Source organism: Colletotrichum fructicola (genome assembly GCF_000319635.2).
Source record: "Colletotrichum fructicola Nara gc5 chromosome Unknown KSG_Nara_v1_contig05, whole genome shotgun sequence".
NCBI lineage: Eukaryota > Fungi > Ascomycota > Sordariomycetes > Glomerellales > Glomerellaceae > Colletotrichum > Colletotrichum fructicola.
The window spans coordinates 1,109,730-1,130,771 of NW_027094055.1; the positions used below are offsets into that span (position 1 = coordinate 1,109,730).

At 46.9% G+C, this 21,042-nt stretch overlaps 6 protein-coding genes across 6 annotated transcripts; 5 read left to right on the forward strand and 1 right to left on the reverse strand.

The window, feature by feature from the left end:
- Window positions 1–209: 209 nt before the first annotated feature.
- On the forward strand, window positions 210–803 carry CGGC5_v008977 (uncharacterized protein; the record flags this gene model as incomplete). The annotated part of the gene is made up of 2 exons (XM_066152103.1): window positions 210–320; window positions 375–803. The coding sequence occupies 2 exons, from the start codon at window positions 210–212 to the stop codon at window positions 801–803; spliced, it is 540 nt and encodes a 179-aa protein (XP_066008534.1).
- A 2,195-nt stretch (window positions 804–2,998) lies between these two features.
- CGGC5_v008978 (uncharacterized protein) lies at window positions 2,999–3,892 on the forward strand (the record flags this gene model as incomplete). Its single annotated transcript, XM_066152104.1, has 2 exons — window positions 2,999–3,728; window positions 3,804–3,892. The coding sequence occupies 2 exons, from the start codon at window positions 2,999–3,001 to the stop codon at window positions 3,890–3,892; spliced, it is 819 nt and encodes a 272-aa protein (XP_066008533.1).
- Window positions 3,893–12,075: 8,183 nt separating this feature from the next.
- Window positions 12,076–13,638, forward strand: CGGC5_v008979 (uncharacterized protein; the record flags this gene model as incomplete). Its single annotated transcript, XM_032020376.1, has 1 exon — window positions 12,076–13,638. The coding sequence occupies one exon, from the start codon at window positions 12,076–12,078 to the stop codon at window positions 13,636–13,638; it is 1,563 nt and encodes a 520-aa protein (XP_031882555.1).
- A 931-nt stretch (window positions 13,639–14,569) lies between these two features.
- CGGC5_v008980 (Flap endonuclease GEN-like protein 1) lies at window positions 14,570–16,548 on the reverse strand (the record flags this gene model as incomplete). Its single annotated transcript, XM_066152105.1, has 5 exons — window positions 14,570–14,614; window positions 14,709–14,734; window positions 14,922–16,289; window positions 16,342–16,478; window positions 16,535–16,548. 5 exons carry the CDS (start codon window positions 16,546–16,548, stop codon window positions 14,570–14,572), a joined length of 1,590 nt encoding a protein of 529 aa, XP_066008417.1.
- A 695-nt stretch (window positions 16,549–17,243) lies between these two features.
- On the forward strand, window positions 17,244–19,057 carry Actr10 (Actin-related protein 10; the record flags this gene model as incomplete). The annotated part of the gene is made up of 2 exons (XM_032020378.1): window positions 17,244–17,680; window positions 17,740–19,057. 2 exons carry the CDS (start codon window positions 17,244–17,246, stop codon window positions 19,055–19,057), a joined length of 1,755 nt encoding a protein of 584 aa, XP_031882547.1.
- A 403-nt stretch (window positions 19,058–19,460) lies between these two features.
- CGGC5_v008982 (Serine--tRNA ligase) lies at window positions 19,461–21,002 on the forward strand (the record flags this gene model as incomplete). Its single annotated transcript, XM_032020379.1, has 1 exon — window positions 19,461–21,002. One exon carries the CDS (start codon window positions 19,461–19,463, stop codon window positions 21,000–21,002), a length of 1,542 nt encoding a protein of 513 aa, XP_031882546.1.
- Window positions 21,003–21,042: the final 40 nt, after the last annotated feature.

A 21,042-nucleotide genomic window follows, 5' to 3' on the forward strand; every position in this document is an offset into this window, starting at 1 on the left:
TACGGCAACCTCAATATTCAACCCTGTACTCTAACTGCATGGACTTGCCTAGATTGTTATATTCATCGATTCCGACTGGAACAGCTTCGCCAGAAGTTCTGGTAGAAGACACTAGCGACGACATAGACGGCGCAAACGGCCAAGGCTTTGATCCTCTGTCAAGGACTGAGGGCGTCGAGAGCAGCCCTCGCAGTGGTTGGCATTCCAACATGGCAAGCGCTTGCGACGGGCCATCGAACTCGTTGAACACGATGCCTCGACCGTCTGTGCCATTTCCTTCAATGGGTCAAGCTTCGTCATCTCTTGTACAATCCATGAGTGTCTGATCACCATTGTAATGCTCGACTTCTAAGTGAGGCTGACACTATCAGCAGCAACCGCAACCTGCGGCCTTACGCGGGGTCGGCCCTAGGGAGCCAAGTCGTGTCTACGCTTCACATTCATCTCCAGTCACAATGCGCATGGGCTTTGGGGGGCATAGAGACGTTCATGGAAGCCCTAGGCTCATTGTATATAACGATTCGGTCACTGCGATGATCCAGTCCCAGGCTCGTCACCTTCCGGAAGCTCGGCACCAGAGTCGGCTGCATGAATCATGTACGGCACCAAGCGGAAGATATTTGTTCCAGGGGCCAGCTACTACCGCGCTGGGTCGCCATCGACGTCGTGCGAGGGCGGCCAGTCCATCCGACACGGGCATTCCAGGACTTGTTAGGCTTTACGGCGGTATGGAGAACCCTGGGGAACTGGCACCGTATGATGCCGCAACGCGCTGGCACTGGGCAGGACAACGCAGAGGGTGAATCAACAGACGTACTGACCTGTCTCTGGCTTGGCGGGTGATTACACATGCCCATATCGTGCTCGACTACGGTTTGGAAGCATTATATTGTCGGTGGCGGGAAGGTGACGAATGGGGAGTCCCACGCGGTGACCCTGATAGAAGAAGACTGCCGACTCAGTCTATCAGGCTCATTAATACAAGAGTAGTTGACAAGAGTGAATACGTCGATTTGCTAGAAGAGAGTGTACATTTCTGGAAGGGTGATTCCGATACTTTGATTTTCCAACAGGTGTGGCTCAAGAGCCGGTAGTAGAGTGGGTGTGCGGCAACGGAATCGGATTGTTGGTAGCCTGAGCGACAACCAGGTGACTCTGACGGCACGGGGGAGTCTCCCGCTTTCCGGACGCCCGTCCAGTGATCAGGATCACGTGACAGCTGTAAGCATTGTGAGAGTGCTTCTGGCAACTGGTGCCTGAGGCAACAAGGTGCGAGGAGAAGAGTCAGTACACTGCGTAGGCTTTGGGAGGTGATCGCGTGCAGGTTGTGTGCCTAGACAGTACCGAGGACCTATGTATACATAAGATGTGCATTCATGTACGGATAACGCGGTAGGGGGTTGCATAACTGTTATCCAGACGTCATCCGCCCTAAAGTCAGCAAGCCCGCTTCTCCATCGTCCGTACCGCAACAGATACCAGTATGCCGATTTGCTCGTATGATCTGACTAGCTATTCGCGACCGGGTTGTTTGCTCTGCGGGTGTGGGTTTTGCATGCAAGTGTTTGGGCGTAATGCAGTTAATTCCCCAGTTATCCAGGTCGCCGGCCAGCAAATGGCCGGCCAGTATCCGTACTGGACAAGGCACGACACGACGGCTGCAGCTGTAGCAACTGCGGTCACCAGCCTGCCCGATTTGGCAAAGGCCCAAAGGTAGAAATCAACATGGACCCGAGCGCAAGGAGCCACAGCAAGAGGCCGTACTGTGGTACATACGCGGTACGTACACGTCCAGTGGACTGCAAGGTGGAAGCTCATTCGCGGCGGATATGTACCTACATTCGGGACAGCTCAGATATCGCACGTTACAACGCTGACAGGCGCTAGCATATAGAAAGAGAGAGAACATCGGATGATGGTCTCGCTACCGCAGTATGCCAGTAGTCCTGGTGACACACAAGGTAGTCATTCAGCAGGGACAAGTTCACACGGGGTCCCGGAGATGGTTTCTGCTGCGAGTGGCAGCGATCCGCAACCAAGATCCTTGCGTCTCAAGTCGTGGCAAACGATACGTACCCACCCTACTCCGCTGTGGCTCGCCTTCTCACAAGAGCGAGGACTCTCTCCTCCATGTCTCTCCGCAGCGGCTGCGCCAGCGCCAGCGCGAGAGCTGCGACAATGCGACTCGCGACGGGGAGCTGGGGTGTAAAGACTGTCAAGGCGACGTTCCCTTGTCTACCGCACTCCAACCTTTTTTTTTGCCGGCCCTGTTCAGTCTCTGTTCGTCTTGTCCTGTCCTCGCGTTTTCTTTCCGTCTGTCAATTGGCCTGGCCATACTGCAAAATACAAAAGGATAGCTCTGTCTACACCTACCTCCCTACACCCTCGGCTTTACCTCAACCTCTACCTCAACCTCTACCTTTCACCCCTTTCCCAGCCACTACAAATTCATCCACCCATCTGGTGTTGAGTCTCGTCTCGTCTCCCATCGTCTCTTTCTGACAGCGTCGCTCTTGCAACCTAAGTTCTTCCCTCTCTACTCACTGATGTACCCCATACGCTAGCTTGGTCAACCCTGCTTTATCTGCTACCGTCATTGAGCCCATCACCAAACGGCCATTCTATTCTGCCTTACACTATCACCGTCAGGTTGCTGCCGTCTTTTCAAACCACCTCTTACCACCAACCTACCATTGCGAGCTGCTACTTATCGCTCCGATCTCGAACGGTCCTGTCTCATCTCGGCCTTCTTTCGCCTCGGACTCCTTCGACCATCCGCCAAGTACCTTGTGGCCCTGCACCACAGCACCATATCATTCACGCCCATCCGCTATCGCCGCCAGCTGCAACCCATTTCTGGGGTGTCATCTTGCAACTACTAACCTGTCTTGATGCGTAGAAGAGCTATCTAAAACAGACAATTGAACTTACCTTCCACAGGTCTAACAACGTAGCAATGTCATCTTTCGGCCGATCCTTCTCAACTGCCTCGCCAGTCATGGCCCTACCACCGCAGCCCGCCCATCGAGCCAGCTTCAGCATGGAGTCTTACGCTTCCCCGGCAGCCTCTTTCGATCAATCTGTCGCCTTACAACGCTGCGCTCACCCGGCGGCGGTACCCTCCGGAAACCTCAAGGTCGCAGGTCGCAAACGCTCTCGCGATGAGGCCGCCCCCAACCTTATTACAGACGAGCCCGAGCCTCACGCCGAACACAAAGAGGCTGAGGATGAGTGGGAGTACGGCCCAGGCATGGTGCTCATCAAGAAGGGAAGCTACGTCGCCGACGCAAGCAGTCAGTCAGGCACCTGGGTCGAAGAGAGGGCGGCGGAAGACGAGGCTCGTAAGGCCAGGGAAGCCATCACGCGTCTGCACGAACAACAACAGCGCCCTTCTCTGCGCAGCAATAAATCTCAACGACTCACGCAGAACAACGTGCATGGTTTCGGCGCGGCCAGCCAACCAGTTCCTGCATCAACAGCAGGATCTCTTCCCTTGCAACAAGCTTCTCAGCCCATAGTCGACCACTTTACCTTGCATCTCGGCGTTGGCTGGAGACGCATTAGCGAAGATCAGCACATCCAGGCTGCTGCTCGTGGATGGGCCCGTTACATTGAGAACCATTACCCAGTCTCGTCGGCTGTCATTCGACTCGAAAGCAAAGGGCTACAATCATATCTAGTGGAAGCCGTCGAGGGCTTTTTTCTCTTTTCCGAGGATCTTCGACAAGGTCGGTTTGTCAGTGCAGACGCCGAGGGTGCACTAAGAAACTTGAAGTGCTCACCTCCCGCATTCGACGGCCCAGAGACTCTCGCGGCGACTGAGTCCCCAGCTAGCGAATCACCCTCCACCACGCTTGCAGCAGAGGCAGACATCCAAATGGAGATGTGCTAAAGCGCAATCATTGTGCAGTACAGCGCGGTTCATTTGTTTGTTACCTGGGATCACAACATGATAATGGCAGGCTTTGGGGAGGGGGGGCGCATCATCATTATTCTTGCGTATGGGCTTGCTTGATGGGATTGGGTTCGATGGTAGGGCGCTTGCACGCACCCGTCAAGACTCTGTTGCTCCATACAGTAGAGGAGGAACTGAGTCCAGGCGTTTCATTCTGACAATGTAGAAAGACTGGTTCTGGCGTATCAGTCAAATTAGTTTCTTTGTTGCACTTGACCTTGCTCATCGGCGGGCTATGAATCCGTGGCCAACCCCGGTCGCAATTGATTATTATCTTACTACACTCGACTACAAATCCGATTGACGTGTGCAGCGTTTTGACCTGATGGCGATGATGATGATGCCCGTCCAGCTGAGAGGTGCTTGACTTGCGCGAGACACACGACACCAACGCTGGACTGCCCTCGACGCTCGTGGCGTGGAGTTTGAGTTCAGACTTGTTAGTCGTACCATAAGGAGGCATGGGCAATATGGAGTACTGAACGGGCATTTGCCCAAGATTGTCTCGGAGCGAGTAATGTGGACTAACACCCCGGGTAACACACCGTGACTCGAATTAAGCACCATTGCCAAGGAAGATAGTGAGTATGGGCAGTGCATGAATGAAGCTGGGCTCGTCTGAAGCTGAGGTATAATATATAACAAGGTATAGAAATAGAAAAGGACTTAGCAACCCTAATAGATATAGCTTAAGGTGTAAATATAGAGATACTATACTTAGTATTAGGGAATATAGAGGTTTTAAAAAAAAGTAAACTCTTTTTTATTATAATAGTTTTAATTATTAGGTTATATAAATTTTAAGAAGTGGTATAAAGGTATTCTCTTTTTATTAACTTTATACTAAAGAGTTTAAAGCCTTTGTATGCTTTATTAATACTTAATACTAAGTAATATGCTATTAAGAAACCTTTAATAAAAAGAAAGCTTAAGCTATATTATATAATATATAATGAAATAAGTAGTATAATATATATTATTATACTACAACTAGTTACTATTTATTAGTACTTTAATATTATATATATATATTTATATTCTAAAGACCTTATGTATATAGTATATTTTAAATTAATTAAAAAAAGAAAAGGAGGTTTTTATAATTGGAATTAGATTAATACTTAAATATTTATTTAATATATAAGCTTATTAAATATATATTGCTATATTACATAAACATTATAAGAACTTTACTTTAGCTAATATTTTATTAAACAATATATTAATAAGCTAATACAATATAATATAGTAATATATACGTAATCAGCTTATATATTAGTTTAATTTTAACTATTAAGTTAAGTTTATAGTTATAATATAGCTTATTATAAAAAAGACTATAGTAGAATTTACTTTATATATAAATATAATCTTATTATCTTAGAAATACTAACAAGTATACTCTCTACTAATTAAAAAAATAGTATAGAAACTTTATATATTTAAACTCTAATTATAAGAACTCTTTTTTTATTTTTAATTAGTTTAAAAACCTAAATATATTATAAAGTATTTATTATTAATATATAATATTCTTTTATAATAATAATAATAATATAAGAATAATAATAACACTTAAATTATTTTAATAATTTATATAAAATAAACTAATAAAATTTAAGGTATAAAACCTTATATAAAAATACTCTATTTATTATAAGCTATAACGTGGTTCACCACTCCGCGGGCCACCCCACTCCGCGGGCCACTTTTCACCAAAACCATGACATCGACTTTGCGACTGCATTTTCCACGCAACGATCATGCCGGTGCACGTTCTCGAGTCCCGAATCATTCTTGCGATGGAGGCGAAGCGAACGAACCCTCAATTGAGTATCAGACGCCTTGCCTCGCAGTTTGACGTGCCTCGATCGACACTGCAGTACAGAATGACCGGTCGGACTACTAGAAGCGACAAGACCAACGGATCACCAACTTTGACATTAGACGAAGAGGAAGCCATTGTCCAGTACATACTTGATCTGGATTCCAGAGGATTCTCGCCCCGGAGATGCGATGTGGAAGATATGGCCAATCTTCTAACCGCGAAGCGCAACTCGCGACGCGTCGGGAAGAATTGGACAGATCGGTTTATTAAACGACGATCAGAGCTCCAGACGCGTTTTACTCGCGTCTATGATTATCAAAGGGCCTTACAAGAAGATCCAAACGTGTTGAACGCGTGGTTCCAACTTATTATCAACATGCGTGCCAAATACAGTATCCAAGACGGCGACTTTTATAACTTTGACGAAACTGGCTTTATGATGGGTATGATTCGCGCCCAAATGGTAGTTACACGATCAGAACGTGTTGGAAAAGCAAAGGCTATTCAGCCTGGCAATCGAGAATGGGCGACAGCGATTTGCAGCATCGCAGCAGATGGTTACGTGGTGCCGCCTTTTCTGTGTGTTGCAGGACGATTTCACCTTGCTGCTTGGTACTCTGGTGGCCACGTCCCGTCCAACTGGGTGGTCAAGACAACTCCAAATGGCTGGACCGACCATGATACTGGTCTCGAATGGCTTCAGCATTTCAATCGCTGTACAAAAACGCGTCAAAAGGGCCTATTTCGGATGTTGGTGCTTGATGGTCACGAAAGTCACATCAACGCCGAATTTGACGAATACTGCAAGGCAAACAACATTATTCCACTCTGTCTACCTGCTCATTCTTCACATCTTACCCAGCCACTCGATGTCGGAGTTTTTAGTCCGTTGAAAAAGGCATATGGTGCCGAGATTTCGTTTCTTGCGCGAGCCAACATTACACACATCACGAAGGATGATTTCTTTCCTGCTTTTAAATTGGCATACCAAGCTGTTTTCACGGAACAAAATGTCAAGCGTGGTTTCCGAGGGTCTGGTCTAGTTCCTCTTGATCCAGAAGCAGTGATTTCCAAGCTGGATATCAGGTTACGGACACCATCACCCCCAGAGACCCCCAATCAGCTACCTCGCCTTTGGACATCTCAAACACCAAGGACCGCCACTGAAGCCATAGAACAGTCCACTCTTATTAAGAATCGAATTGTTAGACATCATGGAAGCTCACCGACACCGATTTTAACCTCTGTTGATCAACTTGCAAAAGCAACAGTGGCTATTAATCACCAGTTGATACTTTTGACTGGAGAGGTTAAAGCACTTCGGGAGGCCAATGAGATACTTTCGAAACGTCGGAGAGCCAAAAGAACCCGATTACAGGATTCAAGACCTCTTACTGGACAAGAGGCTTCTCAGCTTTTGGTGGAAAAGGGTGTTGTTGAGGAGGAAGCCTGTGATAAAGGTCCGGAGGAGGGGTCATCAAAACGTCGCAGAAGGACTTTGCGGTTATGTAGTATCTGTCGCAAAAGTGGACATAATGCGAGAACCTGTCCGGAAGCAGAGGACATGTCTACTTCTTCAGAATCCGAGTTGACCGAGTAAATTTAAATGCGTTTTCATAGAGATACTAAGCCGACAGGATGAAGGGTGGTGAAAAGTGGCCCGCGGAGTGGGGTGGCCCGCGGAGTGGTGAACCACGTTAACTATAATATTAGTGATATAATATATATAGCTATATAAGTAGGGCTGCTAGCTTTATATTATGAAATTTAACTAATATTAACTGCAAAAGCTAAACTAGTCCCCTCACTTTCTACTAACAACCTTTAGGTTATATAACTTTCAGACTTAGATATCCTTTTTACCTCTACACTCCTCTAACTTCAATTATTATAATAAGCTAAGTTAACTATCTTCCTCTAGCTGCTTCTATCTTTATTCCTCTAAGCTATACCTACCTTTTATATTATATTTAATTTACACCTACTTTCTATTTAAGTTTCCTCTACTATTTAGATATCTATGCTATAGTAGATAATATCTTCTACCTTACTATATAGTTTTAATAGCTTTACTGCTATTAGCTATACTTTTAATATTAGATTTACCTTTTTTAACTTACTAAGCTTTTAAGCTACTTTAGCTATTTTAAGGAAGTCTATAAGGTAGTTATATATATTAAAATTACTATTGATAGCTTTAACTATCTCTATATTAACCTTAAGGCTATATAACTTTAGTATATTATCTTTATTAGCTATCTTAAATAGGTAATTTAGGATAAATTTAAATAGAGTTTTCTTATTAATATAGAGAAAGTTACTATATTTAAAAGCCCTTAATTTTATTAACTTTAGTCTTATATATTAAGTTATTTAGCGTAGTTTTATTTAACTTATACGTAAGTATAATAGAGGAGAAGGATATTATAGTTATTATATATATAAGAGGATATAAGGAATAAGCTTAAGGTCTTAATTAAATAGTTAAGTTTTTATACTATAGCTAGCTATAAGAACCCTTTTAGCTATAATAGTAAAGAGTTATACTATTAAGTTTACACCTTTAAGTATAAGTTTAAGCTATTACTAAGCTCTAGCTATATTATAAACAATATTCTTATGATATTATAAATAACGCTCTTATTAGTATGTTTTACTACTCTACTACCTACTTACTTACCTACCTATCCTCTTCTACTAAGGATAAGTTAAGCTAAGCGTTAATAACTAGTTATACTAAGATTTATTTATTTACTTTATTAAGATTAGGTATAAGTTAAAGTGCTGCTATTAAGTTTTAATATTATAAAAAAAAGTATAAAGTGAACTATAATACCTATTTATATAGGTTAACTAGACTGCTAATATAGTTATATAAATACCTTATATAATTAGTAGTTTAATAAGTTATGTTTTAAGTTATCTTTCCTTTTATTTTTCTTTATTAGAGGATATAACTTACTAACTATAATAATAGGAATTATTATAATATATTACTTCCCTTATTATTATCTATATAATTAAATACTTATAAATACTTAAAATTATTATTTTTTATTATAATATAAGCTTATTTATAACTTTATACTGTATAGGTAAGTTATATATATTATATTTCTAAATATATTTATATTTATATTGATAAGTTATAACTACTTATAGTATAATAAACTTCTTCTTAACTAATTTACTATATAGGATATATATCTCTTTAGTTAAATAGAAGTTTAACTAAAAAAGATATTAATTAAAGAGAAAGAATAAAAACTACTCTTTTTATTAATTAAATTTTGTAACAGGCTAGGTCTGTCACATGGGATGCTCTCGGCTATGTTCGGCACTGAGTAAGACATCAAGGGATAGGATATCAAGGGATAGGATATCAGGGTCGAAGATAAAACGGCATGTAGATGTAGCTGAGATGAACAAGAAACCTTCCTTCCTCATCTGAGGATTCTCATTTGAGAAAGGAAGTACGAGTTGCAACATTGCTCCTACCAACCCTTTGCAAATTTTAACTTTTTAAGTCCATAACTATTATAATATTACTTTAAGAACTATTATATTATATATAATAGCTTTTTAATACATAACTTTATTATTATTTATCTTTTATAAAGTTTATAACTATATATTATATCTTATTAAAGTATTAATAATTAATCTTAAAGTCTAATTTCTTAAGTTTATAAGTTTTAAGAACTATAAAATATAACTTATATATATAAAAGTTTTATTATATAGTAAAGATATTACTATAAACTTTATTAAGCTTATTGTTTTTATTAATAAAAATAAAACCTATAAAACTTTAAACTATATATAACTTGGTTATTCTATAATAATAAGTTTCTAAAAGTTATAAAAAATATTAAAGATATTTATATAACTTAAAAATATTTAAAAACTTTATATAAACTTATAAGTTTTATAAATAAGTTTTTAATTTATAAAACGTTCTCTAATACTTTTTGTTAACATATAACATTCTTTTATAATAATAATAATAATATAAGAATAATAACAACGCTTAACTTACTTTAATATTCTATATAAAATAAACTAATAACATTTAAGGTATAAAACCTTATATAAAAATACTCTATTTATTACAACTTATAACTATAATATTGATTATGTAATACGTATAGTTACGTAAGCACCTTATGTAATTAGCAGTTTAGTAGGTTACGTTTCAGATTATCTTTTGCCTCACTTTTCCCTACTAGAGGATGCAACCTGCCAACAACAATAAGAGTAATCACAATGCATCAATTCCTTAATTATTCTCGATGCGATTAAATGCCTATAAATGCTTAGGATTATTACATTTCATCATAACATAAGCCCACCTATAACCCTATACTATATAGGCGTATATACCACGCCCCTGAATACGCTTATACCTGTGTTAACATACTTAATTTATATTATATTTTTTCTAATCTCTAAGAGTAAGCTTATCTTAAAGTTACCTATATAAAAGAATACTACTTTAAAATATTAGCTAAACGTTATTAACTAATATATTATAATAACTTAATAAGCTACTCTACTATTAATATTATATTATAATAATTAAAATACATTATAAATAATTTCTTTTTTCTCATCTTTTATTACTTATTCTTAAGTAGTCACTTAGCCTTAATCTTTAATATCTAAGCATTTATAGTATTTATTATATTTATTATAAAGTAGCAATAAATAAAAAAACTAAGAGAGGAATAAAGAGTATAGCTTCCTAATTTAATACACACAATGTGAAGAGCCCGCATAGTAGCCTTAGGGGCCATAGGCACCTAGCAGGTCGTTAGCAGAACACGCTGAAGGGCCGATGTTGTCAGGGGGGTGGTCCTGCGTAGGTAGTTGGAGCGGCACTATCCAGGTCATCCGCCTCACTGTTCTCGGGCAGGGTGGGATCTATAGGCACACTAGGAAGCGCGGATTTCGTGACCTAAAGTGTATTATGTAAGTAGTCAATCAGGGCCGCCTCATCTCAGCCGCCGGAAAGTTGCAACGAAACATGGAACGGATAGCAGAGCGTGAGGGGACACTATGTACTGGAGGTGAGGTGCCTTTGGCGGAGTACGCCTTGCCAATGTGCCTACCTAGGAATGTCAACGGCCCCTGCATGTTGCCTTGAAGCCAGAGGTGACAAGCTAGAGATGCATACATCACCAACCAGTAGCAGCGTGATGGCCATTCAATCTCTTGCTGACGCTTCGTGCTCTTGCACGTCCGTTCACCAAGGCATTCTTTGATCCAAGCAAGGCAAAGGGTTTCGTGACGTTGGAAGGGTGGCCAGGGAGTGTCTTACAAGTTATGGCTGATCCATGCGTGTTCGTTGTGCCCATCTTGCTACATTGAGCTACCTAGGGTCACGTCACGTTTGCTGTTGACATACGTCCAGTCCCGCTGCTCCGTGTTCCGGGCGCTCTAATTGCCCATATGCATGGTGTTTTTGCTTGGCCTGTGGGTGAGTCGACTCTACGCTCTCTTTTGCCTCCAAGCCTCGGCCCTCTCTCCTCATCGCGGGGTCTTTGCCATTCGTTCCGAACAGGTGTGCCCTGCCCAGTCATCCCATATAGAACTCGCCTGTGTCTTATGTTGGGTTGTCGAGGCTGGGAGAATTGGACTCTTCTTCTGGGTTCATCTCTGCTTGTTACCTCAACCTCCAACTGCCATCCGAACCAACCTCACATCTGCTTAAGCGTACTATCGCATCGTCTCTTCTTCTCATCTTTCAAAACACCGACCGTCATTGTCAGTCTGGCAGGTTTTCGCGTCACTACTGCTGATGATCGCTGCTCCCAATTTTCGTCCGCGCCCGACACCAACAAGTCCCATCCGCCCCGCCCCGTCCCCTACTCCTTCTTCGACTTACCTGTCATATTTCTACTTTTTCGTCTGTCTTCGTCATTAGCCCTCTGATCGATTACTTCTTTGACTGCTCCCCCCGCGTGCCACCGCGTGGCTGATCAGTGCCGCCTTTGCACCACATCCCAAAGTGGTCCAAAGTGTTCAGGGTCGTGCGACCGACAGACACCCCAGCTCCTGGGTCCCATACAAAACAACAACAACAACAACAACAACAAGAACGACGACGACAGCCTGTCACAGGACCCCCCCCCCCCCCCCTGCGCAACCCTTCGTCACGCCGTCTTCAATCCTCCGTGACTGTCCATCGACAGCGGCGGTCAAATTCGCAATCGACTCACCCCCCATGTTCAGGCCGCCGTAGGTCCTCTTCCGTCGCTCGAACATCCAGCTCCGGTTTCGCGACGTCTTCATGGTCTCGCAGCCCGACTCTTCGACGTCCTTGACCTTGCGAGGGCCTTCCTCGGTCGTTTCGCGTCCCTCCCTTTCGCGCGCGAAGCGATACAACAGGTCACATGTCGGCGTCTCTACCAGCATTCCTCAAAATGAATTTCCTACATTTAGCAACTCGGGCGACGTCGAGATCATAGTCAAAGTTTGCGGCCACCAGAATCGCTATCTACTGCATCGCCATACTCTCACCCGATGTTCCGGCTTCTTCGAGGCGAGTACAAGTCTTGAGTGGTCCAAGCCCGTTTCGGATGCCGCTTCACTTGAACTCGGTCGCATAAGTGACGGCTCCGACTCTGCTTCTGCTACCACCACCTATCGAGCCCTGACTACGCCAGCCGGTGTTCGGAAACGATGGCGCTACGAGCTGGATCCGGGGACCGGCGATGGGGATATACCAATGTTGGTGCAAAAGGACGAAGATCGGTCCGACGTTGCTGGGTCTGGGCCTGAATCTCTCTTCGGCTGTGGTGTCGCTCAGAATCGCCACCTGCCTTTACCCGCCACACGCAGCAGGACCTCGGACCATTCGCAATCCTCCTCCGGTCAAGGTCAACCCTTTTTTCGCTCCGTGGCCAATCTGAGCTTGATCCCCGGTTCGAATTCAGCCCAATCGCTGTCTCAAGCTGATGAAGACCTGCTCAGAGACTACGACAACCTCTTTCGCATCTTTTACAATTATCCTCCGGCTTTGGACGGGATCAATATCGCCGACGCCTACGTGCAATGCAAGTCGCTCCTCACTTTGGCGGATCAGTATGACGCGCTGGCCGTAGTCGGCCCCAGAGTTGATCATCACTTGCTGCAGTTCCAGTCGAGGCTTTGGAAGCAAATCGCCAAGTATCCCATATCCTATCTCCGCTTGGGCTATCTCGCACGTAGCAAGGTAATCTTTCAAGAGGCTATGATACACGTAGTTGGGCAATGGCCAGCAGGAGAACGCAGTTTGCGGGCTGCGCTTCCAGATATTGTCCTCGACATCATCGAAGATAAGGTGGATGAGCTCGCGGAAATCGTCAGCCGTATCGAGGGCCGCTTATTCAGAATCAGTCTCTTGACAGCCAGGGGTGAGCGTGTTACACCTAGCACGTCGTACTTAGATTGGCTCGCCGTCAGTTTGTTTCGGCAGTGGCTGGCCGACAATACCAGTCCATCGATATTCAAAGACTCCCGGGATGGCCGTGGGGTCGAGCCCCAGCAACTTGCCCTTCCAAATTCGGTGCCTCCACTGGCAAATGTTGGTCGCACGTATCGAATACTTGGGTCGTCATCGTCGTCCTATCTTGGTCATGACGAGTGCAAACGGTTCCTTAAGTTGACGCCTGAGCTGTACAGCCGCGACAATCTTCGACGTTTTGAGAAGCGGATTGATGAACTCAAGATGATGGCTCATGATATTGTACGACCCTTGATGGGAAGTGGCCTCGAGTTGGACATTAGCAGTGGGAGAACAGCTGATGGGATTGGTTACCTCACCTGCACCACCGTCGGGGATCATGATCTTCCATGGCACGTTGAGTACTGAGGTAGAGGAAGGAGGAGGACGGGGAAAGGAAGAGCGGCTCGAAGCGTCGACATAAGATACCCATCTGCAATTCGCAGACAAGACGAAGAGGCCTTAGTCGGTTCTCTGACTGATGATATACGACACTACTGAAATGATTTGTTAGTATGGACGGATGTAACCTTGGATACCCAACGACGACCTTGTGTGCGACGAGATAAATTTGGAGCCTTCTAGACAAGTCACTAGACTTCTCCATAATATATGTATATGTATCGCAAAATGATCAGCATGCCTCAGTGTGAGGTATTGTTAGTCGTCTCCAGTGAGATCTATGATAGATACACTACGTTGCCTCGATGACTTCGTTACCGAGCGCTTCGCCAGTCCACATGCCCTGTCCTCTTTTTCCTCGTCACTTATGTCAACCTCTTTGAAGAACCCGACCGCACTTTTACGAGGCACCGTCTTGTATCGACGCATCGGTTTAGATTGAGACGTGTTTGGCCTTTCGTCGACAGGCCATACTTTCGAATCTAGGGTGGTTTGTGACAATGCATCTGGGCTGGCAGTTTTGCAAATAACCAACGAAGGCTCATTGGTCTCCCTGTCACCCATACCAAGTTCTGGGCTAGTTCTCTCATCATCAATGAGCGATGCAAACGTGTCCCTCGACGCCTGCTGTCGCATGGGAGAGCTGGTGATGAAGGAATCCATACTGGTCTGCTTTATGGATCTCTTGCTTTGGGGCAGAGGGGGGGGAAGGCCTGAAGTCGTTGCCCGTATCCGTTCAACCTGGCAAGGCACTTGTGTTTTGGGGACTGCGGGTCGAGCAGACATTTTGGGCTGCTTAGACGTCAGAGTATCGTCGGGACCGCACAGATCGACTATATCTGGAGCCGATGAGCCGGTCAGCGGCGCACAAGTAGGCGCAAGCGACGAGTGCAAGGGGCTAGATGACAGAAGAACTGGCTCCGAGGGCTGAAACTTGGTAATCCTAGGCATATGTTGTGAGCCACCGTATGCCCAGGGGTTCTTGTGCCCGGTCGGTTCTGCGGCAGTCGCTTTCCCGGTGGAACTGGATTGCTTACTTCGACTGGTCGAACTTCTCGCAGAGCTTGAGCGTAGCGATGCTGCTGTCACCACTTGAGCTTGGGCAGAAGCTCGAGGTAACGCAGTGGGTGGTCCCGGATGGATGTTGCTGCTGTTGTTGTTGCTGTTGTTGTTTGTGTTGCTGTTGCTGTCTTTGGGTATTGGCTCTAGCATTCTACCTGCGTCCCCCATAGCCGTAATTGTTGACGCACTTTTCGTCACTAGAATCCATTTGTCGAGACCACCTGCTTCTTTTGCAGCAACTTTACCCGTCCTATTTTTGTTGACTTTTGTTGCGGCACGAGATTTTTCTTTGGCCCGTTGCGTCTCTTCCCAATCCTCCACGGTGATGGGAACGCTGAGTTTGAGTAGGGATTCCGGCAGCCAGATGGATTCGGCGATAGTAGGGTCATAATTGGCCCTGGCTTTGGACTTTTCACTGGTGATGTCGATTTCGACATCCGCACCACCGTGAAAGTCATCGTCGCTATTCAGTGCTAGCCCGTGTCGATCAAACGAAACAGGTTCGTCTTCCATCTCCTTTGACATATCCAGCCCGACAATGTCTGCTGGGACATGCGAGACCCTCAGTTCAAGTATCCCGTCGGTGCTATGGTGATTTCGGCGCCCAGAAATGCGTTTGACGAGGGCCGCCTCGTTCCGTTCCATCTGGTCTGTTGTCTCCTCGCAGCGCTCAGTGAGATGCAGATCCAATAGCTTGTGCACTAGCAGGCTCTGGGAGAGAACTCTGGTCAGTTTCACTGCGCCGGCTTTGTTGGCCCATTCGAACGTCTCGTCAACGAAATATCGAAGACCTTGAACGTCTATTTGGCGGTTCCAGTGGGTTCTCGCCCTCAGCTGAGCGATAGTCTCGGCATTCGATACCACTGGATGAGTGTAGTGGCGCAGCACTTGTCGGCTTGGGAATTCGTCGGGAATGGCCAGCGCCTTGTGTTTCGTCCGGAAGAAGCCACACTCATTTGTCCGAAGCTGGTGCTTCAAGAAGGTCCTCCACTCTTCAAATTGCACAGGCTCATCAATCTTTAGTCGACACAAAGACTTGCCAAACCCTGCCTTGGCAGCCTCACAAGCCAGCTTGACACCACAGCCCGGAACACCTTCTGGGATGTAATCACCACCACTCATCAGAGCGACCAAAACCATGCCCTCTCGATCCAGGCCGGTGCCAGCAGATAGGAGCACGTCGACATCGTATAAGTTGACGTGGGTTGGCGTCTTGGAACCGCGGATTCCCTCTGAAGACCAGTTTCGAAGTGTTCTTGTACATCCAAACATGATGGTGTCGACGTCCTCGCTCAGCACGGCGTCGACAATGCCTTGTTGTTGTAACAGGGCGCACTCTGCCTCAGCCTCGCCGGGTGCATCGTGTACAGGAAACCCGAAGAGTCGGATAAGTCTCTTGGCCATCGCCGTTGCCACTCCACCACCTTTTCCCGAGCGCTTGTTGCGTTTGAAGGCAGGCTTGTGAGGGCCATCGAACACGAAGATGGGATGTATCGCAAGACCCAAGAGTCGTACTAGGCGATAAAACAGAGTTCTTATTGCAGGGTTGGTGCCGCCTGGTAGGCAGTCAGCATGATACCTAGAAAAAACACTGTGACACAGCTGTACCTCGTGCTGCCTGGGTCTGAAACTGCCAGATAGCAATATCAATGGCGACGCGCAGTGGCCGGCCAGAACTCTCAAGGTGCTCAGTTGCCAGCTTGGCCAGGGAGACTCTCTGACCTGAGCCAAGCTCACGGTAGATGCTGAGGAAGTGATGTCAGCCACGTCGAGAAGAAACATGACAAATGAGTTCTCTCACCCCTTGATACCCATGGTAATGTGCTGGTCGAATGTTTTGATCGGTGATTGTGAGCCTTGAATGAAAGCAGCAAGCTCCTGAACTAGGATACTGTTTAATGCTGCTGATCATGCCCCCAAAAAGATTGGAGTGCGAATGACCAATCCGATGCCGTTGAGGACTCAATACATGTCCGTATCGTGATACTCAAGGTACGTCTCAAGAAGTTCGCTGCCTGCAGATCAACAGAGGTTGGGAGAAGAAGCGTTCGTTCCGGGCTGTTTCACAGCATGATAATCCAATGCCTCCTATGTGTTGCGAAACTGAAAATGGCTATACCAAGAGCGCTCTGAAAAGCTGGATATACTGTAGTCGTTGACGTCTTCCACCTAGTAGGTGGGTTGTTGCAAAATAGACAGCAACTAGGTTGGTTACTCAGGCTACAGTGCCACTCCGCTGGGTTAACATTGGCTGCACCCGATGGTGGAGGGGACTTGGCGAGGCCGGGGATGCGCTAGTGCACTGTGCAAGCATCGGGCCACCGGGCTTGCAGTCAGTGGCCCCGCGCGTTGAGGTGCCAGGGTGCATAGTGTTGCTGAAGTGCCAGCTCCGCCAACTTACCTAAGCCCGCCGCACTGCCTGGAGTCGTACCTGCAAGGCAGGAAGCGCTCTGTTGCGCATATCTTTTGACGTTCGACAACATTAAGAGTACGTTGTCGGAACTGACAACATGTCGTCCAGTGCAGGCCCAAGTCTTGCCCATCGATCCGTTTCGAACATTCGGACCGAGACTGGTGGCGGCTCCAGTCTTGGTGGCCCTCTCAGCCCGCATACGCCGTCCCGCACGGTATCGTCTACATTTGGCTCGCCGTCTAGCTTACGAGCCGAGGAAGATATCGTCGTAATTGAACTAGGATCTCGATTCATCCGACTTGGGTTTGCGGGTGAGCCAACACCCAAGGCGATCATCTCACTCGGACCAGAAGAGCAACGCCGGGTTGGGGATTACCGTGCCTGGGACCCGGACCACCAAGATGACTGGAGACGACGCCCGAGAGGCAAGGCCTGGGGCAATGATCATCAGCTCTGGCAGTACGATTTGCGATTAACAGACCTGGGTCTTGTCGAAGACAAGATTGATCGCGCTATTCGAGAAGCCCTGACCAAGTATCAAGCCGCTGCCACCCGCTGCTTTCTCTGGCTCGTTGCTTACTTGTGTTACCCAGGTTCCTCCTTATCGATTCGCGACCTCGTAGGACTGCCCTCGTCCTTTCCTCATCTGTACCTCTGCCGCTCCTCGGAGCTGCCCTCGATGTTCTCTTCCACCGTTTCCAAGCACCAACAGTTTCGCTCATGTCTACCGCGGTGACGTCTGCCATTGGAGCTGGCGCTCGATCTGCGCTGGTTGTGGACCTCGGTTGGGCAGAAACGGTAGTGACGAGTGTGTACGAATATCGCGAGATCCGTACAACGCGGACCGTCCGCGGAGGCAAGATGCTGGTTGATGAAGTGCACAACCTCCTCCAGGCTGCCTTGTCAGAAAATCCTGCCCAATCACAAAGAATACGCCAAGAAAAAGAACATGGCCAACACTCAGTGAGCTTTGAGGAGTGTGAAGAAGTGGCACGTCGTATGGTCTGGTGTCGTCAATCAGATAGCGACCGTGTGTTGGCGGCAGAGCAAAGGCGACATCAACACCACGGAGAGGGTTTGCCCACTGTCGAGGAGCAGGATGAGTCGGCACCACCATCGCCTACGGTTCCTCAGCAATCGAAGGGAAACGTTGAGATTCCGGTTCTGTCTATTAGTCCATCTGTGACCTTGACTGTGCCATTCCAGCAACTATCCGATCCGTGTGAGACTACCTTTTTTGCGCCGCAATTCTGTCGTAGCAGCTTCGACGACGACGAAATACCGGTTCACCAGCTCATTCACCAGCATCTCTTGCGGCTGCCTATCGACGCTCGGGCCGTTTGCATGTCTCGCATTATTTTCATTGGTGGCTGTTCCAGAGTGATTGGGTTACGACGCAGAATATTTGACGAGCTGCTGCACCTCGTTGAAGAGCGCGGATGGGATCCTATCCAAGGCCAGGCACCGGCAAACTACAAGAATAACTCGCGGCTACGGAGAGCCACGTACCGGCAGACTACCAGTGGCCCAACAGAGGTCGTGCTAGAAGAGGGACTGACAGAAACTAAATCAGACTCGGCACATAACGCTCCTCGAGATGCCGCAGACATCATCGAGGACTCACTTAGAAAGCGCGACAACACATATCCAAACAAACAAGGCCAACTTCGACCTTTAGAGTCGCTTGGACCATGGGGAGGCGCCAGTTTGACATGCCAGCTGAAGGTCGCAGCGATGGCAAACATTGATCGCGAGCTTTGGATACAACATGGAGTCAACGGTGCTTCGCGGCCTAACGAAATCGATGTCAAGGCTCAACAGCGGCAAAGCATGGGACCAGGGGGCTTGATGCGGGGAGCTACTGGCGGGAGCATAGCAAACTGGACGCTGGGTGCGTGGGGCGCTGTCTGACACGGAGCTCCAGAGTTGAGCAGAACATTGATGAAATGTATTGTCAAGGGAGAACGAAATCGTCTCAGCGGAACAAACCTTTCATACCAGACCTAACGATATGTAGACTCTAAGTATGCAGGCATGTGCTGTAGCCCAGGAATGATACCCCCAAAGCATGGGAGTTTGAATAAGTATGGACATTCGAGAGAAGAGAGACGGGAGAACAAAAAGTATCTGGTTTCCGTCAGCGTAGAAAGAACCTTTCGTATATTGCATTAAGCGAGGAGCGGGAATGCATAATATCGATACCATTATAACCGATTTGAGAAACATCACCTTACACTTCCTCGGATGATGCATCAAATAATTCAACTTGAAGTAGAGAACTCTCTGTTAGTCACGCCAAATTCAATCAGTCGACATGAGAAACTTTCCAAGTTTGACGCATCGCTCGCCCAGGGCCGTGAAGCTGTCACCTCGACCATCGTCTCCGGCGCAAAGGAACGGCATCGTCACTAGTCGCACATTTGCTCGCGCATTCGCCGATACAAAACGGCCACCTACTGCGCCCAAGCCGATTATCGACATTAGGCGTATCCGGGAAAATCCAAGTCTTTTTGAACAAAATTGTCTCGACCGGAACTACGCTGTCCAGAGCAAGAGCCCGGCACGCATCAACGAAATATTCACACAATGGCAGGCTCTTCAGAAAGACAGCCGGGCCGTGCGAGAAAAGTCCAATCTCCTCCGTCGTCAGATCGCCAATCCCGCCTCCGTCCGCGACGATGCCGACTTCGTCACCTTGAAGGATATGTCTCGTGGACAACTTCTTGAAGAAGCTCGGTTGCTGAAGCAAAGTTTGTCGGTAGTCGAGCAGAATGAGGCGAAGCTGGTCGAAGAAATGGAAAGCCTCGCTCTGGGTATTCCAAACCTCACCAGCGAGGTTACTCCTGTTGGCGATGAACCGCTGTTGCTAAGCTACATAAATGACCATCCTAATGAGCCCTCTAGTGCGTCTGACACAGTCTGGAGGTCTCACATTCACATCGGATCGGAACTCGGCTTACTTGACTTTGCCGCCGCCGGCACCACCTCAGGATGGGGGTGGTATTATCTCCTGGACGAAGCGGCACAACTAGAGCAAGCTCTCGTTCAGTACGCTTTGGCTGTAGCTACCAAGCACGGCTGGCGCCAAGTCTCACCGCCGAGTATCGTCTACAGTCACATGGCCTCGGCATGCGGGTTCCAACCGCGAGACCAGAATGGCGAGCAGCAAATCTATGCCCTCGCACAATCTCAGGACGACGTAGAAAGGGGCAAGCCGGAGCTCAGTCTTGCCGGCACTTCGGAAATTCCTCTTGCCGCTATGAAATCAGACACAACGCTGGACGCTTCGGAGTTGCCAATGAAGAGGGTTGCCGTCTCCCGATGCTACCGAGCCGAGGCCGGTGCTCGCGGTGCCAACACCAAGGGACTTTACCGTGTTCATGAGTTCACAAAGGTTGAGATGTTTGCCTGGACAAGCCCGGACGCCGACGAAACGGGTGATGTTTTTGAGGAAATGCTCGATATTCAGACGGAGATCCTCGGTTCCCTTGGCTTGCACTGCCGCGTCCTCGAAATGCCCACTGCCGACCTCGGTGCTTCGGCCGTTCGGAAATGCGACATGGAGGCATTTTTCCCATCTCGCCAAGAGTTGAATGGCGGTTGGGGCGAGGTCACTTCTGCTAGCATATGCACCGACTATCAGACCCGGCGACTTGCTACCAGGGCCAAGATCAACGGTAAACTCACGTTCCCGTGGACCGTCAACGGGACCGCCCTCGCTATTCCAAGAGTGTTGGCGGCACTCTTGGAGGTGGGATGGGATGAGAAGGATATGTCTGTTGTTATTCCGGCTTGCCTACGTCCATGGATGGATGGGAAGGAGAAGATTGTGCGAGAGAATGTCTCCTCGTCGTGAACGTACGTATGTTGGCTGGCTAGGCTAGCTCGCATTACAT